Source organism: Zootoca vivipara, chromosome 4 (genome assembly GCF_965207765.1).
Source record: "Zootoca vivipara chromosome 4, rZooViv2.hap1.1, whole genome shotgun sequence".
Taxonomy (NCBI): Eukaryota; Metazoa; Chordata; class Lepidosauria; order Squamata; family Lacertidae; genus Zootoca; species Zootoca vivipara.
In genome coordinates, this window is record NC_142587.1 from 52742716 (window position 1) to 52762698 (window position 19983).

Genomic DNA, 19983 nt, shown 5'->3' on the forward strand with positions numbered 1-19983 from the left:
TTTTCAGCCTGGGAACTGCATTCCCTTCTGGGCAACGGGTTTTTTTTGGGGGGGAGCAAAAATGGGCAGAACAACAAAAGTAGATTTTGCTTTGTACATTAGGCTAGTTTTTAATACATCCACACACCCCTCTTAGTTCTCCATCAAAAGAAGCAAAAATCATTATCAGAGTTCAGGGACATATTCAATTCTGGCAAACACACTCTAAGAGAGGGCAAAGTAGGCCTGGTGAGGGACACCAGGGTGGGGGCGCCGGAGCAATCTCCGTGCCACAGCGCCAGGGCGCCTGACCGGCTTGAGACAGCCCTGCTAGGGAGAGCTCTGAGGGCCAGATAGAGAGGCCTGGAGGGCCACATTTGGCCCTGGGCCTGAGGCTTGTATTTAGAGACAGAGGGTCTCTGAACATGAAGTTTCCTTTTATCTATCATGGCAAATAGAGTCATATCCTCTATGAATTTTCCTAATCCAGTTTTATAGCCATCTAAACCAGTGGTAATCTCATCTTGTGGTAGTGAATTCCAAAAAATCATTAAGAAATTATAGGCTTATCCATTAACTTCAGTTGGGCTTACTCTGAGTAGGACTGCCATTGAATAGCACCACCCCAGGCCATCATCACACAAAAAACTAAAATTACATCTACATTTAGGTTTTTGGTAAATAGATGTATAATTAAAGCCTGAGGGTGATAAATATCAGCCCTAGGAATGTTCCTTTTCAGTATGCATGCACTTTTCACCCACTCCGACGTTCCTTTGAATGTCTCAGTAAAATTTTAAGACGCACTTAGACTAACATGGCAAATTGTCAATGTTAAATCCATAAAATTACTTATATCTTTGAAGCCAAACTCCCCCATGAAAAGGCACAAACCAAGTCAACATTGGCAATTTCATAGTAATACTTATAAAAACAGACATATATTTTCCATTAATTTGTACACACAATGCATTATAAAACTTGGAACCCTTTTAGTTTATGGTGTGTCAGGAAAACATCAATTCTTTTTTTACTGTTGTTCTTTATCCCAGATGTGACTCACCAAATCCATACTTTTCCATGACTTTTAAATTGGCATGGAGTATAAAACAGAAGGACAACACATTCTAGTCTACTATTCCTTGATGTGCCCTGTTTAGGGAGGCTTTTAATGTTTAATAGATTATTTTATTTCATTTTTCTGTTGGAAGCTGCCCAGAGTGGCTGGGGAAACTCAGCCAGATTGGCGGGGTATAAATAATAATAATAATAATAATAATAATAATAATAATAATAATAATAATTTATTCTTGTCATCCCAACAAGATACATTGCATCTCCTCCCCCATTGCTCAGCCTAGACCAGGCATCCCCAAACTTCGGCCCTCCAGATGTTCTGGACTACAATTCCCATCTTCCCCAACCACTGGTCCTGTTAGCTAGGGATCATGGGAGTTGTAGGCCAAAACATCTGTAGGGCCGCAGTTTGGGGATGCCTGGCCTAGACATTGAGGCCCATCTCTGAGTTCCTTCTGGCGGTTCCCTCATTGAGATAAGTGAAGCAACAGGGAACAAGACAGAGGACCTTCTCAGTAGTTGTGCCTGCCCTGTGAAACACCCTTCTGCTGGATGTCAAAGAGATAAGCAATCCTATTACTTTTCTTGGAAGCCACCCAACGTGGCTGGGGCAACCCACTCAGATGAGTTGGGTACGTACGAAATACATTATTGATGTTATTATATTTTCATGGAGAGCAAGACTTAGTTACAAATTAGCACTTAACCAGCACCACACAACTGTATCCTATTCCATTCCATGATAAACTGATGACTAAGCTCCCCAGGGTGAGAGAGCTAACCCTGAAGAAATGTGGCTGTTTATGTAGATGAGGGATGGGGAACCTCGGGCCCAAGGAGCCAAAAGCAGCCCTCCAGGGCTCATAATCTGACCCTCAGGACTCTTCACAGGGCCACACCTCAGAAGCCTTGCTCTGCACCTTCCTTGAGTACTTTTGCCTGCCTAGAATGTCCCCTCAAACACTGAAAATGCTTCTGACTTGTCTGAATGGAGGATAAAGAGGGACGTGCGAGTGTGTATAGAAACCAGCTTACTGTACAAAAGGTAAAATTCACATTCATTGCTCTGCGCACTTTCACCTTTGGCCCTGTTCACCTCAGGAATGTGGCCCCTAGAAGGTTGACCAAATGGTAATGTGGCCCCAAGGCTGAAATGTTCCCCCACTCCTGGCATTGACAAAATAATTTACTCTTTAAAAAAATGTGCACAACTGAGTTGCCAACTTATTCCAGAAGAAGGGAGCTTCTGTGCTGTTATGGTTAATATAATATTGACAGGAAAGGCTTGGCAGGTACAGCTTCTTCTATTGGAGGAGCCCACTTCAGAAAAAGAGCCAGCTGTCAAATGTAGAGAACTGTTCCTCTGACTATTTGCCTTTCTTTCCCATCCATCTCCCTCCAATTGGAATTAGGACCAGAATCTATTAAGCATTCTCTGTGTGTACAGTCTGCGTGTAAAGCGCTCTCTGACACCTGTGTGTTGGCAACATGGTTTAAAGGCAGCATAGTTAGAGATACTCTTCTCAGCAGCATCCCCTCAGGACTTTGAAGAATTTGGTCCTAAATCTGTGACAGTTTAGGTTTCAAATTGCTTGGAACCAGAAGTTCCCATGTACAAAGAAGCCCAGTATTCCCTAGAGAATATCAGCTATGCAAACTTTTGAATGAGTTCCCGAGCATCTTAACTGCTACTTTGATCCTGCAAATTCCTATTCTAGTATCTAAGCAAGTTTCACCAACAATTACACTATTCAGTTCTAAAAATGGCTTAAAAACAACCGTCTCCCATTGCTTCATGTGTTCAGGTACATTTTATTTGTTTAATAAGTCACCGAGATTTGATAGGAAAGAAATTTCATCCCTCCAGGTGGCATTTAAAACATCCGTAATGTTATTACAGTAAGTCCACACTTTTACACAACGAAGGGAATAAAAATAGTCGTGAGATTTTGATAAGGAAAACTGGCAATGTATTGGTATGTGGATTGCTTCACTCAGGCACTGTGCTCTGTGGAGACATTAATAGCTCATGGAATTCTGCTTTTCAGATTTCACACAGCTAAGTCTTGCCTCTACATTTCAGACGCAGTTTAAATATCTGTGGAAGGCAGGCAGAGCTAAAATCTCACAGCCATTTGCAGAGGAACTCAAAGGTAATTCAAAGGCATGAGTGAGTCTACTGCGTCTGTTCTGATTACAAAATCTGCATTTTGTTTTTCTGGAATATTAAACATTTTGGCAAAGAATGGGTTGGAGAAAGGATGACAGGAATGTGCTTGTGGAAACACTAGATTGGGAATCTGATGTTCTATGGAGGGTCAGATGTGCAGGATGCTGAGACACACAACAAATGCCCCTTGGGTCTCCAGCCCTGCAATATTTGTTCTCCATAACAACCATCAGGCTTAGAAACTTGTTTAAAAAGGGCACACTGGCATTGTCATGAAGTCAATGTCGCATTACATTTAGTGTAGAAGGTAGACCATACTGAATACATCAGAGACCTGGTTCACATCCATAGGCAAAACTGCTCCCATATCCTTAAGTTAAATTCCTAAACTAAAGTTGTCAGAAGCTATTGCTGCTAACTTCAGTGAATGGGAAAGCAGAGGATTCTCTGCCGGAGTCTCTAGCTACAGTGCTTCAGGAGAAGTGCACAAGATCAGCAAGCCTCAACAGGAGCTCATTTAGGGTGAAACATCAGATTTGCATTGACCTCAGGGATGGCAGTTCTACTTCAATTCCTGGATAGACCACTCAGGTTCTGTCTTGTAGATCTGTATCTGCAGGGGCTGTTGATAAGCTTTCTGAGAATATTGCCAAAGAGTTATTTATTAGCCACATACACACCCTTCACATGCTCCATCATTTGACAAAGGAGAGTATCAAAAAAGGACACTTCCAATTGGTTCAGCCCTTTGGTCCTTTTCATGCTGTCTTGCATCACCCATTATGCCACTGCAGCTCTTTTAAACTGCTCTTTGGCAAGCTTAGGCTCCATTGCCTCTCACATTGATCTTGTCAAGGAACAAGTGGGAACTTGAATAGTTGTTCTCCCCTTTCCCTATTGGCCAGATCAAAACAGATGTACAGGCAGCTCATTCAAAATATCTCCCTTGGGCAGCCTCACTCTTGAGGGGCCATGCTAGGATCAGTGAAAGTCTTGTTTATTTGCAAATAACAAGAGTTCAACAGAGGAAGGAGGAAGATTGTACCCTGATTTGTGCATGCTATTTCCCGATTTCCCACGCAAAGTTAAAAAACAAAATGAAACAGCATCAACAGAGTTAAACAGCATTGCTTCAGTGTCAGTAGATTTTTAAACAATGTTTTGCATTGTAAGTCACTCAGAAAAAGGGATGTTGTCAGAGGCCTGCTTTTCATTTTACATTTTGTACTCAGATAGAAAGAAAAAGGTGTACACCCATGACAGTGAAGGTAGTCACTTTTCTTCATGGAATACCTGGAGGTGGAGCCCGTTCTTTCCCCTGTCCTCCCATCTCCTTTGTATTTTGCCAAGAATAGTGGTAGTTTAAACATGTTCCTGGCCCTCTCTCAATTGACTTGAGGCGTCTGTGCTTTATACTCATGTATTCCAACCTGAGTGAAGTGAAGAGCTGGCCAGGGAGAGCCAAGGCTTATACATTTGACCAGACAACACAAAGAGAATATTAATGTCAGGCAAGTAAAACAAAACACTACACACAGTAGCATCCCACCAGGGTGGGACAGTTCTGCAGTCATAAATGCAGACCTGGGTAATAATGGCAATCTCTTTCCGTAGAGCTGGCATCAAATATTGCTATGATCAGGCATCTGCCAAGGCCAACACGCCAGCAAGGGGCCCACAGCCAACCCTTCTTACCCTGCTGTTGAATCTGCTTGCTGTTACCTGCCCATTCACCTGCACAGTCCAAGCAAGCAAGCAAGCAGTGAGAAGAGCAAGGGCCGGAAGTCCCTCCTCCCTCTTTTTCCCTCTCTAGGGATGGGGAGTTGGTACCAATTGGGCAAGTGGATGAGTACTTGTGAGAATAAAGGAGGGCATGGCGGGGGAGTGGGAGTGGGCACTGAAGAACATCCTATACAGAAACCAGCACCGAGCCTCAGTATCTGCAATACTTTTTCTGCATGAAAGAAAGTCTTTCAAAAGCAGGAAATACACCCAAGACCAGTTACTGCTTTGGCAGACCCATAGCATGCATTGAGGATGAGGCCATTATCTTGTTCCATCCATATGTGGAGAGAGCAAAGAGTAGAGGGGCTCTTTAAAGGGCTGCAGCCTACCTATTTTCAGCTTCCAATGAATGGCCCAGCAAGCAGTACACCTAGGGCAGGTGAAGGTCACGGTGTGGCAAGGGAGGGCTTTGCCACAAAACTACGTATCAGGAACTGGAACCACCTTTCACCTTCCCTCAATGCTCAGAGGGAGCAGGACAGCAGGTGAAGGATGTTAATTGGCAAGGTGAGCATTTGCACACAGCCATCTGTAAGCATGACTGTGAGGATGAGAAAGGAAAATGACAGGCAACTTGCCATTTCTTGGGCTACAGTCCTAATCATTGAAAGTACAGTAAATCCCAATAAAATGAACAAAAATTTCTTCTAAATAAAGAAAGTTTAAAACCTTCTAAATCAGGGTTTTTGAGCATTTCTTTTTTTTACATCAGGATACTCTGGGACCTGATGTAAAGTGATCTTAGCCTTGCAAAGTAAAGAAAAGAAAAGGTCCAATCCAGGGTACTAATTAAAGGCTTTATGTTCTAAAAACAGAGTTATGAGTGACAAATAGCATGCATTCTTTATCCACACAGATTAACTTTGCCCCTCTGAAAAGGACTGCCACAATACTGTGTACACTGCAGTAAATAAACAGTACCTGCTATATATAAGGACACCACTTAGTGACAGATTACTTTTACAGAAAGCAAGCATTCATAGCCTTTTATTTTGAGGGCTTGAAGATGAACGTGGCTGGGTACAGAGAATTACGCAAGTGCCCTCAAATCTGTGGTGGGTGGTTTGTTTTTGTAATATGCACACTCTATTTACCATCTATTTTTTATGACAGGCCAATCTACTTCAGATCGAAATAGACTGAAGAGTGAGATAGACTGTTATCCAAGTCTCATCCATCAAGCCCTTACCATTCCACCCCACCCCGCCCAATAATTGTGCCAACTACCATTGAAATATTCATGGCAATATCAGAAGACAGCCATTTCAGCAAGGAAGGATGAGACCAGTGATAAAACTTTTCCCTCCTTCCTTGTTCTCTGAGGACATACAGATGATGATCTGTTAAGCCATAGCTGCTTTTCAACTCATTGCAGGGAAACTGCAACCTCAAATAAAGCTTGTCTGGCTACATCAGGCATCCCCAAACTTCGGCCCTCCAAATGTTTTGAACTACAATCCCCATCATCCCGGACCACTGGTCCTGTTAGCTAGGGATCATGGGAGTTGTAGGCCAAAACATCTGGAGGGCTGCAGTTTGGGGATGCCTGCTTTAGCTCATAGCCTGGGCTACATGGTAACAAATTTTATTACCCTTTCCACAGTGCCTCACATTTGTGATACTACATGAATTAAATACATTCAACTAGGTTTTACTCAAATTAGACCTATTGAAATTAATGGCCCTAACTTAGTCATTTCAGAGACCCTGCTCTAAGTTAAAACTTAGTTGAATACCACCCAGTGGGCTCTCTCTGCTCAGTAATGGGGTCTTTGCTGTTGAGAACAATTTACTAGACAGGTAAAGGTAAAGGTAAAGGGACCCCTGACCATTAGGTCCAGTCGTGACCGACTCTGGGGTTGCGCACTCATCTCGCATTATTGGCCGAGGGAGCCGGCGTATAGCTTCCAGGTCATGTGGCCAGCATGACAAAGCTGCTTCTGGCAAACCAGAGCAGCACATGGAAACGCCGTTTACCTTCCCGCTGTAGCTGGGACCAAGCAATGGGAGCTCACCCCGTCACAGGGATTCGAACCGCCGACCTTCTGATTGGCAAGCCCTAGGCTCAGTGGTTTAACCACAGCACCACCTGGGTCCCTTACGAGACAGGACAGGACCCAAATTAACAGTACAAAAGTGTCATTTGCTCCGAAACCCTCAGTATCTACCACTATTCTGCATTCTCTAGAGTAGGAGTTCACTAATGTTTTGTGCCTATGGGCACATTTGGAAATCTGACAAACTCATTGGCTCCACAAAATACCCATTTCACAGAAAATAAACAGCTGATGTTCAGAAATTGCCAATGACTAATCACCTATACAGTATACACCCCACAGCAAATAAAACAGAGAAAAAATAGGTAACCCCTACCCCAACAACAACAGAAGCCAACTTAAATTTTTAAAAATGGGAGGGGCAGGTGTCTTAATGGGCTGTCATGGTGTCCCAGGGCATCACGCTGGAGACCCCATCTCTACGGTTTAGCATTAAAAAATTGCTCAGCAAATCCAATCAGTAGTCTCTGCCTACATTACGATTTCTCATCTTATTTAATGAACTTACTCCTCCCCCCTTTTAAATTTTGCATTGGTTACTTTTTCTGATATTCCCCATGCTCCTCTGTCCTTCTGTTAACGAGCCAGCCAAGAATAGCACACAATGCTAACTTTTTATCTTCATCTTCTTTTCTGTTTTCACTGTGGATTGTAAACATTACTCAAATTCTTGCAGTGTGGGTTGTCAATGCACATTCTCACAGTGGCAACAGGACGGGCAGCATTGCCACACAGGGGAAAGCACTCCTATACAATAGTCTTCTTTTCAAATATAGGCATTTTGCCAGTAGCTGGCATTGTCTTAACCCTTTGTGATGTGGAGATAGATGTTCACTTTGAAAATCTAGCTTTCAATGGCAATCATCAGAATGTGCAGTTCTCAAATATCTGTTGCTGAGCAGCAGTGCAGGCAACAAAAGTTGTAGTTTCTTAAGTTCAGAAAAATCCACATGCGGCCATAATCCAAAAAGCAGTGTGTGTGTGTGCACCAGAACTGTGCTTGATTCCTTTTGCTACAAGCAACTTTGACTAACAACAAGTGAAGCTGCTATTCAGTGCTTTCTCACTTTGGCACTGGGAACTGCTGTGGTGAAAAATATAAAACATGTTGCATTAGCATCTTTTTTGCGCGGTTTGCAGCTGTGTAGTATATAATTTCTCTATAGGTTCCAAAATTTTGAACAACATATGTAACATGCCATGTGGATTACTTTAGCATTGCCTTTGAACACACTCATGTCCAAAGTCAAGTGTCTCTATATCTGGTGTAATTGTTCTGAACCAAAGATAACATTGAATTACACTACAGTTGAACCTGAGCCAAGAACGCAGTCTTTTGTTCACCTTAGAACATTTAACAGTCACTTTCCCCATAATATGATGTTAATACCACTTCTAAGTAGGGGGGAAGGAAGGAAGAGTCAACAGAACAGGCAAAATATAACTGGTATGCCTGCATAGATAAAATTAAATGCAGAAAATATTTATTTAAATTATGCAAGCTGTTATCTGTCATTGCATTCTTTCAAACCCAGCCACGGTTTAAGCCAAGGCTTGGCATGTTCCACATGCCACCTTTTGTCTTGGTAGAACAGAACTGCAAATTTCAAAGGAACAGCCTAGTATCTTTAGGACACTACATGACGGGATTATCACCTCTGGGCATTGGCCTTTGTTTAAATAGCCTTCCTCATTCTATATTGCCTCATTATTTCCATCCCCTGCTTCCTGGCATCTTCAACGGTCTCTTTCCATTTGGAATCAGAATGTCCTAAGCTACTGCATGCTGTCCCTCTCTTTACTTTTGTCCCTTTCCTTGCAGGATGATCTTCATACCACACTGAATAAGAAGAATGAAAAAAGTAATTGTGCTTAACCTGACCCATATTGCCCAAGTTGGCTAAGGCTAGGGGACCTTTTCCACTAAGGTTCCTGGTGTGTGCAGGTGTACCACAGCCAAGGACATGCATCCGGCAACAACCAGCCAGGAAGAAGCTATTTTCTGTGGTGGTACCCACTCTGGAATAGCCTTTCCCAACCACCTCACCCTTAAACCAAGTATGTGCTGAATCTGCAGCTGAGGTACATGCTGAAAACCAACTTATTCACCTTGTGTTTGGTGGCCTATAATGCCAGTGATTTTAAGTTTTTGGTTTAAATTTATTATAATTTGTTTTTAAATATATATTGTATTTGCATTTTGCACACTACTTGGATGTATGTTACAGAACAGGCAGTATACATGTATGTATAAGTGTCATTTAAGAAGTGGCACTGAACTTAGCCAAACCTGTTTCTATTAAATACTTATAACTCAGTAGTTAAAAGGTCAGTTCTTCAGGTATACCTGCAAGGATATACTGCAGACCTTAAGGGAAATTGTTTACAGGCTGAATCTTTTTAGGTGGATATTATTCCATACTAAATTTCTGGAGCACATAGCTCAGCGATAGATAAGAGCTTTGCACCGTAATTCCTGTAGCACAGTAGAAGGCTTTTGCCCCAAAGCATGGAGAAGCACTACCAGTCAGACTAGACCAGGCATAGGCAACCTTTGGCTCTCCAGATGTTTTGGAACTACAACTCCCATGATCCCTAGCTAACAGGGCCAGGGGTCAGGGATCATGGGAGTTGTAGTTCCAAAACATCTGGAGAGCCAAGGTTGCCTATGTCTGGACTAGACACTGTACTGTGCTTCATGGGCCAGTAATCTGACTCAACATTAGACCACTTCATATGCTTATGCATTACTCTGGCTACAGGAATGCCACTGAAAATAGCTTCCCATGATAAGCTACCCAGATGCCAATTGTAATGCATGGAAGATCTTTCAGCATAGATGGCTACTATTATATTGTGAAAGTTTCCAAGCTAACATTTCAGGTTCCCAGAGGCCACAGGCAGTATCATGGAGATGCATATTGTGATGACAGCCACCTTCACAGTATAGGGTTTCTCATTTTTCCAATCTTAGGTTCAGTTTTCTACTTTCCCACAAGTTGCAATTTTTTAGCAAAGAAGTCCATGTGAAAATTATTCAGCATTTCAGCTTGTGTTTCTCCTAATATGCAGATTTTTAATATGCAATTGTGCCTAATACATATATTTATGCAAAACAATTTCCCCTAATATAATACATTTTGCATGTTATTTCCACTAATACTGTATATACATTTTATGCACACCTTAGTGTATGTATTTTCTGCATATATTTCTTGGCTTGGAAATCGCACTGCAAAATTTGGATAAGTACAAATTTCAGAGGATGGCTGTGTTTCAGTTTGCATATTGTTTCGGAAAGCATGAATTTGGTTCATCTTTAAATGTGAACTGAATTGCAGTTCTCCACAATTTCTCTGCCTCTGCACAGGAACATAATATGTGTCCGTCTTGCCAGAGTAGTGTCCGCTGCAGTTATTCCCAAGAAACAAAAGGAAGTCCCATTGAAATGAATGGGAGTCACAGAGCAGCAGTTGTAGTGCTTGAGATGACCAGTGGCATGGGATCAAAGAGAAAAACACCTAGTTCAACAAACAAACAAACTGCATTTACAGAGCAATCCAATGCATGTAAGTCCCACTCATTTCAGTTATGTGTGGACAATATTGCAGCCTTAGCAATATTCTTCTTTCAAATTTGTTATTACAACAAATGGGAAACAAAATTTCAAAGCAGATCTGTGCACTATTTTGTAATTCCTGGCACATATGGGATGCATTATTATAATAGCAACAAATAATGAAGATGTATGGATTACATATGGATCCTTGTTTCTTTGGAATTCAAATATAGTGAATAATAGTACTTCTCATTATTCACATGCATATGATGTCAGCCCTTTTCTGATCTGAATCCAGCTTTCTTTGTCCAGTATTTTTTTAAAGAAATATCTGAATTGTTAGATACTTGGATTTTTTAAAAAGTGCAAACTGCAAGAAAGATGACCCTCTTATAAGACACATGTACATTTTTTTTGCAAGCTGGGTGGAACATAATACTGGTAGTAAGAATATGAATGCACAACTAACAAGGATGTAGTTTATGTAGGTTCTGCAAGTGAAGATGCTATATAACTTCATAGATCACTTTTTCATTCATGGAGATCAGTCTCTATAGAAAAACTGGTGAGCTTTACCAAATATGCAGGGCAGAATATGACCTGTGCATCACAGGTACAGAGATGGGCAGCTGCCTAACAACCATATACATCCCTTCAAACATTACAAGAGACACTTTCCACTAAACACATATCCTTGGAAATAGAGCCTATAAATTTCAGCAGAACTTCCAAAGTATGTGTATGTGGAAATGACAAATGAAGAAAAAACTGGCCTTAATTGTGCTTAACCTGAAAGTAAAACTGATTTAAATCTTCAGGGATTACTTCTAATCAATGTTTTAGGATCAGAATGCAAAATGTACTCTAAGTAGCAATGATTTCAATTACACTACTGTTTTCAAGTAAAATCTACAGTTTGCAACCTTGGAGATAGATAGAATGTGATAAACTTATTGTATCAACTTCTGCTGTTTAAAAATGTGTTCAATCTTCTGAACTGACACGCCAGCAACAACATGTACAGTATTAAATCGTCTTGTTTAACACATCCTTTGCAAATGGTGATGTAAATGGTATTTGTTCCTTAGGCCTCTGAAAATTGGATATTTTGTCTTTAATAAATGAATCACATTCAACTCAAGCTAACAGTTGAACTTCACATGTTTCCAAGGTGAGCAAAAGTAATTAAATTTGCAATCATTTCATCCAGCTGTCAAAGCAGGCAAATAATTTTTTGAAGAGTGGTGATGGTAAGTGTTGGCGTGGGGAGTCCAGTACCAAGTCTGCTGAGATACAGTACTGATGCTAAAACCACTTAGAGTGGAAAAATCAATGACCCAGGAAAGTATGCCACCTGATAATCTTAATTTGAAAGCTCAAGATCTGTGCAGAGAAGAAAGGGCTTAAGCAAGGCTTTTTTCCTAACTCCATGTGCACCATTAATGTCTCATTATTGGAACCTGTTACAGATATCTGTTCCACAATTGATTAACTCTTTGAATTTCTCAAACTGTGATTTTTATTTATTATTTTTTCCAAGCACAGGTTAATTGCATCACTTAAGGATTTTGTTATCAAACAAAGTTTTACAGTTTTTCTTAACCAAAAAAGTGCACGCACACACATGCACACACACATGTCCCCCGCTTCACACACCCCCAAGAACATATAGAAATTTTCATATTCAAATCATTTTATAATGGTGTTCCCTAGAAATATGCATTTATTTTCCCTATAAGTCAACAGTTACTGCAGGATGAAAACTCCGAACTCCCTCCCCCAATTGAGAGTGTGTGAACAAACATGTACATAATTTAGGAACAAGTATTTGATTTTCAAAATCATTATGCTGCTGTTCACATGTGGTGTGTGTGTGTGTGTGTGTGTGTGTGTGTGAGAGAGAGAGAGAGAGAGAGAGAGAGAGAGAGAGAGAGAGAGAGAGATCAATGACACTTGGTATCACTCCAGTTATTGTTAGAGACTGTCTCTTTAAAAGGATTTGCTTTCACAAACTCAGCCGAGCTTATGAAAATCTACCCTCTGCTGCTGAAAAAGGAAGAGAAAGTTTGAGGCAGGTCAGCAACTTTAGATGCTAAATATTTATAATACTGTACGTAATGCTGTTTGTAATTCTTTAAGAGGCAAAGAGTATTTGACTTCTAACTCTGCTTGGTTAAAAGTAAGGATTACGTTTATTTTTTTATAACCAAAAGACTTGCATGCCTATTTGGGCCATAACTTATCTCTCTTATAAAGAAGGATAATTCCTGCTGAACAGATCAATGCTTGAATAGTTCTATGTACCATTTTTTTATCCGAGCAAACAGGCATCACGTTATGGGTCTGCAGATTGCAGCCTTCGTAAGGACAGCATATATATGAGGAGCTTGTGGAAAGGCCTACTACAGTGTTTACCAGCTCATAGCAGTAAATGTTTGGAACGGAAGACTTTCCCATGAAATCCAATCACAAAATAGTTTGTGCAGTAAGTATCTCATTTCAAAATGTAGTCTAGATGCTGATTTGACTTTGATAATGCAATCTGTATTTTTCTGAGCATGCTAGTAGGGTGGCCACATGTCCTACTTCACAGAGGACAGTCCTCTGTTTAAGGGCTGCCGTGTCCAAGTCTGAGTTAAAGGGAGGGACAACAGGGGCTTGAAGCAGACTGAGTGACCTAGTCACAATCTTCCTCAAAGTAGTAAGGTGTATTTCTTTTTTAATTATAGCAACTGGCTTGTATCTAATGCAGTGCTAAGTAACCATCCAGTCAGTGCCAGGATTTCCACTTGCAACAGAACTTCCCTCCCTCTTTCCCCTGCTCCCCCCCCCCAGTACATATAGAAATTTCCATATTCAAATCATTTTATTTTAAACATAGTGTTCTCTATAAATACAGTGGTACCTCTAGTTACGAACTTAATTCATTCCGGAGGTCCGTTCTTAACCTGAAACTGTTCTTAACTAGAGGTGTGCTTTCGCCAATGGGGCCTCTTGCTGCCGCTGCCCCGCCGGCACATGATTTCCCTTCTCATCCTGGGGCAGTTCTCAACTCGAGGTAAATCTTCCAGGTTAGCGAAGTTTGTAACCTGAAGCATTTGTAACCTGAGGCGTTTATAACTCGAGGTACCACAGTATGTATTTATTTTCTCTATATGTTAACAGTTACTGCAGGATGAAAACTCTGAATCCCCCACCCAACTGAGAGTGTGTGAACAAGCATGTACATAATTTAGGAACAAGTATTTGATTTTCGAAATCATTAAGCTGCTGTTCACAATATGTTTACTTCAGAATAGCCCCACTGATGTAGGGGAGCCTGCTATACATTATAAGTAAGTAGCCTGAGAGTGCCCTCAGGCAATCCTAACTTCAAGTTACTAACCCCCTGGGTAGTATAGGATACTTCAAAGCTCTTTGGCAAACCACAAAGCTATGCTGTCAGTAAATAATGTCTGTGTAGTGATTTCTTCGCAGTGTGAGAGGCCACTGGAGAGAGGCAGAAATGAACCTTAGCCACAATCCTATATTCATTCAGTGGTTGATCCCACCAATTATAATGGCATACCCTGCTATTTTTTATAGGAAAAGAGGTGCCAGAACTCACCATGAACACCTTCCTTGTTCTCTTATAATGGCAATGGCATCCACCTGAAAAGTGCCGGAACTGATGAAAAAATCCCTGATGGCATAGCATTATGCCCACAAAAAATGTCTCGCATACCCACCATTTTCCCCTCCAGTCACAACAATAAAGCAATTGCATGTACTGGATGAGCTCAAAGCATCCATGCTGGCCTTTGATTTGCCTTAATAGCAAGGTTTCTCTGCTCAGGCTGGGACTTTGCCTGGGCTACTAGTCTTCACTGACTCAGACTTATCCTCTTAATTCTGACCAACTTCCTAGATCCCACTTATAGGCTTCCTTCAGCTTCATGTGTCTGTGTGAACATGTGCATGCTCTGTGCAACATTAAAACTGCATGTGTATGAAATCATTGACACCCCAGTAGGACTCGAACTCTTTCCCTCCTGGCAATCGGGCCATAGATTGTGCAGTTGTCTACTACTCCTTGGAGCATGCTTCTGCACTTTGTTTCTACTAAGGTTACCAGATTTTGTTTCAAATAATCCGGGGACACTTTTCTTTTAAGAGAAAAAAAGTTATTTAAAAAGGTTGTTGTTGTTTTTTAAAAAATAAGAATATATTCTCTTCTGTGGTCTCCTCTGTCATGCAGCCTTCCTCTGGACCCCAGCCTGCTCTCTTGGAGTGCTAGCTGCCGTAGAGTAGGCTCAGATCGGGCCTGGGCTCAGCCATGTGTCCTTGTCCTCCCGGTGCTCTCCTGCCTCTCCTCCTTAGCGGTGGCAGCGCAGCAAGGTCGGGGCCTGCCTTTTTGCCTCGCTGGAAGTCCCCATATGATGTGTCTTGTGCACATCATGCAACATTCATTCCCTACTAATAAATCTACAACACTTAAAATATAAATCTGGGGACATTAAATGAAATCCGGGGACATTACGGGGACGGATTTTGTCCGGGGACAGATTTGTAAATCCGGGGACATCTGGTAACCATAGTTTATACTTGATAGGGTAATGATGTGGTTGCTGCATTCTGGTGGGTGCTCTTGCAGATGGATAACATAAGGATGTCATCAGTGAATGACACTGTGACCAGTAGTTGGTTGTGGAGTTGCCAAGGTTACTAAGGGGGTTTTACATAGTAAGGTTACTATGGTTAATGTTGCTACATGAAGGGTTTGTTGCTCAAGTTATTGTTGTGGTGTTGACTGTTGGGCATAGACTCATGACAATGCTATGTCAATGTTAGTCCTAGTTTAGTAGCTACTCAGCAAACTGGGACCATAGGACTGCCCTGCTGGAACGGTAAGCTCCACTAATTTAAACAGAGATTGTTTCCAAGAACTATAACCTTAGGCACTTGTAAACCTGAGTCCTATTGGAGAAAAAAGAAAGAAAGAAGGGAAACTTGGCACATTGTTTATGAGTATTTACTCTAGTACATCCATGCACAGTGCCAAATAAAATACCCTGCAATGCATGCCAGCATGGCATAATAGTTTATGATCATATCCTGGTGTTGCTGTCAATATTCTCTATCCTGGAATTATATGCAAGTAAAGTAAGACTTACAACCCAGTCTTACATGTATTGCATGTATAGAGGTTGTAGCTCAAGGAAATGATGATAACCTTTCTTTCAATGCAAGGGATCATTTCACATCCAAATTTGTACTGGCCCATCATTAGACCTTATGTTACTGGTTCAGGTAGTTCAGCTCTGCAGCTTTTATAGAGCTCAGTGCAAAAGAACTACATGTAATATTTGCCCTGTAGTTTGGCCTTGTGCAGTTTATTTTTTTAACAAATAGCCCAGGGTGAAGGCTGAGCTGGATTGGGGCCATGGCATTGTGGTAGGGGAGCTGGCTTTAACCCTGACATTATAGGAATCAGCCTCCATCTTTGCTTGCTATTTGCAATGGGAGGAAAGTTCCTATTGACAATTTTGTTAAACAAAAAGCAGCTACACAAAGCCAAATTATGTGGCTCGCATCACATCTAGTTTGGCCCTTAAATTAGGCTTAAATCCCATTGAAATCAAGCTAGTTGCAATTAACTTTGATCCCATTCATTTCAGGGCTTGCCAGATTGCTAATGTGGGCCATAAATATAATTCTGGCAACCAGCTAGGAAACTCCGATCATAGGAGTAATTTTTTAGAAAGCTGCCTACAGCATAGCAAGGCAGAGACTAAATCTTGAAAAGTGGCACTAGGCTGTGTCTTATGCTTTCTCTATTTTATTTAAGGTACTTATTACCGGTAATTACCAAAGCCTTGTAGTGCTGTAATGTTACTTTCAGGGGGGAGGGGAAGAATAAGAACCATATTCTTATTGTCCTTTCTTGTGCAGATCTAGCAGTCTTGATTAAGTTGTGTTCCTTTTCAAGGCTACAGGGTTAATACATGGATCTTTTTTAAGTGTGCGGGTGAGGAAAATCTTTGAATTCCCACTGACTCACATTTGCCCTTTGGCTTCATAGTGGAGGTCTGAGTTTTGGTACATTTAAGCCGTGCTAATGGTTTCTCTAGAATTTATCTAGAAGCCTGTTTCCTTGTAATAGTATGTAATAATAATAATATCTGTCAGCAAGTCCCACCAAAACAGTACTAAATTATTTCTCTGCTGTGTTTTAATTATTCCAGTTGCTGTGACACCCCCACCCCAGTTTAAACAGCTTAACCTTTCACTGATCAACACAGTGAACACTTACTTAGGTGTTAGTCTCATTTAACTCAATGTGACTGACCTCTGAGCAAAACATGCACAGTATTGTACTAGAGTACTGTATCTATTTATCCACTACATTCTCTTCAATACAGTTAACTCAGTTAAACAAGGAATCATAAGAGTCATAAAATTGAAAGGGACTCGGAGGAACATACATATATCATTGTATCTAAATTGGGGCAATAATGTCAGTATAACAATTCTATCATATGCTTAGGTAAAGGGGCCCCTGACCATCAGGTCCAGTCGTGTCCGACTCTGGGGTTGCAGCACTCATCTCGCTCTATAGGCCGAGGGAGCCGGCGTTTGTCCGCAGACAGCTTCCGGGTCATGTGGCCAGCATGACAAAGCTGCTTCTGGCAAACCAGAGCAGCGCACGGAAACGCCGTTTACCTTCCCGCTGGAGCGGTCCCTATTTATCTACTTGCACTTTGATGTGCTTTCGAACTGCTAGGTGGGCAGGAGCTGGGACCGAGCAACGGGAGCTCACCCCATTGCAGGGATTCGAATCGCCAACCTTCTGATCAGCAAGCCCTAGACTCTGTGGTTTAACCCACAGTGCCATCTGGGTCCCTTAGAACAATTGCTTAGAACAATGCTATTCACAATTTCAAGGTTTTATAATTCATAGAGCACATATACAAGATCATCAGTATGATGCTATTTCAGTCTAAATTAATTCAAAATAACAATTTATGCCTTGTTTCATATTTAGGTTTCTTAAGTTGGCTAGAGTTTTCATTCTGCACACAACAGCAAGTACTAAAATGGCATTCTTTGGTTCTGTGCTGGTGTGTTTGTTGGTTTTTAAAGCTTTCTGACTACTTTAGTTCTGAAGAGTTTTCAGCAGCAAATAATTCATACACCATGATCTTGTCTATATGTGCCCCTAGTCTGTGCTCCTGCAGATTATATCTTTCAGGACATTTACTTATGAATGTATCTTTCTTAAGCATGCATAGCAAATCTTTCAAAGCACATCCTCTACCCTTGATGAGCCATTGTAGTCTAGCCATGAACCTGTACCCACTTACAGTGATACTACCATTCTAGGCTGCAGCCTTCCTTCCTGGCCTTGAGCTACCTAAAGCCTCACAAACACACGCCTAAGCAAGCAGCTGCACACCATATATCTGGCCATTTAATTCACTGCATCCCATCCCTATGGGCCTCATGTACCGGGGTTGGCACAAGCTCAGCTGTCAAAATGATGTAGGCAGCAATATTTGACAATGTGGGGGTTTTCTATACCACAGCAGCTAAGCATTCCAGAAAGTTCATCTTCATTCACAGCATACAGTCTACCAATGAAGCACATCCAGGACTCCCTTTTATAAAATGAAATGGGTCTTGGTTCAGGTTCAATGGGAATCCACCTACACTTCCAGTTCCATAGGTGTTGGTTGTGGGGATTAAACAGGGGGCAGAACATTGCCTATGGTAAGAGACATTGGATTCTCCAAGTAATGAGTATAGCAACCCTAGCTAATGTACAGCACCTGACAGCTTTGGGAATGGACTTCAAAAGCATTATCAGTTCAAGATCTTTAATGAAGTTGGTTTTTCTTGGAAATGTTTTGTGTTCATCTGGCAAAACCCTTTTATCTCTCTCTCTCTCTCTCTCTCTCTCTCTCTCTCTCTCTCTCTCTCTCTCTCTTCTCAATGAGATTGCAAAAAACAACAACCCTAAGCTGAGAACGGGTTTAAGTACTAAGCAATATATATCAATACTTTTGTATTAGAATTTATCTACCGTATCTTCCCTTCCCCTCAATAGAGCCTTAAGTAGTTGCACTATGGAGTAAAGTTTTACATACTGAATTCTGTGGAGGAGGAATCAGGTACCTGTTGAATTTCCTGTCTTAGCTAGAGAAAAAGGAAAACCATACAGTGTGCCTATATGCCAGCTGTTCAACCATCCAGCCCGTTTCAGAGGGAGACTCCCCTCCCTGGTCCTGCCCGCGCCCACCTGTTTGCTGGCCGCCCTGCCTGGCGATGCTGCTGAGATGGGGCTGGCCAGTAGCCCACCCGCCGCAGAGATTGTTGCCCTTACCTGAGAAGTCCGCCAGCGCCGCGATCTCTTTGGTCCAGACCAGGAGCAGGCAGGAGAGGAGGCTGAGCGGCAGCCTGAGCTCTACCTGGCGCCGGCTTGGATGCTGCCCAGCAGCCTCCAGTTCACTCATGGCGCGGAGGGAGGCCGGGGGGGGGGTCCCTGCAGCCCAAGTCGGTCACATGACGGCTCCGGCCCCGAGCCGAGAAAGAGAGACAGACAGAAAGAACGAAAGAAAGAGTGTGCGTCCCTGTCCTTCTTGGGAATGAGGACGCCGCCGCCCCCTCAGCGAGCGAAGGAAAGGGCAAGGCTCCTGAGTGACAGGGAAAGGGAAAAAGTCCCCGCGCAGCTTCTTTCCCTGAAGAGGAAGTCCCTCTCAGCGAGCACTGACTGGCCCCCGGCTGGAGAAGTGAAGTGCGTGTGAGGCGCTGAGTGTGTGTGTGTGTGTGTGTGAGAGAGAGAGAGAGAGAGAGAGAGAGAGCGAGCGAGCGAGAGAGAGCAGGGGTGGCAGCGAAAGGGAAGAGCCGCCGCTGGCACTGGCGTCGAAAAGCCAACGCCAGCCAGCCAGCCAGTCTCTGTGTGTGCAGACCACGCAGCACCTCCCAGCCCTCGTCCCGATTAGTATACATCACCTGCTCCCTCTCAGCCTCATTCCTGTCTGCTCTCTCTCTCTCCCCCCTCTCTGCTTTACCATTCCGGCCGCCCCTCAACTTCCCCCTTTTTCCCCTTTCCCCAAAAGTTTGCAAGATTAGCACGAAAGGCACTTAGCACAGCAGCTAATAAATAAAAGGAAAACGCCACAGCCATTCTGAGAACGGCTGCTGCTGCTGCTTTGCAAGCGAGGACCAGCATGGGTCAGGGTAAAACGCGGATCCAGATGATTTTAAACGGATCCTCATGAATTCATATGATTTTTTCATTCAAATAAAAAAACAACACCATGATATTGTAGAGTATGTCTTAGTCTGTAGGCAGCACCAAAAAAATCACGCATCCA

The 19983-nt window shown here is 42.3% G+C and overlaps 1 protein-coding gene across 3 annotated transcripts in view; it reads right to left on the reverse strand.

Annotated features, from left to right (window-relative positions):
* Nucleotides 1-19253, reverse strand: part of EVA1C (eva-1 homolog C) — a 46066-nt gene extending 26813 nt beyond the window's left edge. For all 3 annotated transcript variants that reach the window (XM_035115385.3, XM_088667936.1, XM_035115384.3), the window contains exon 1: nt 18990-19253. In XM_035115385.3, coding sequence (XP_034971276.3) covers nt 18990-19119 — 130 coding nt within the window. In that variant the 5' untranslated portion in view covers nt 19120-19253. The remainder of the gene's footprint in view (nt 1-18989) is intronic.
* Between the last annotated feature and the right edge of the window lie 730 nt (nt 19254-19983).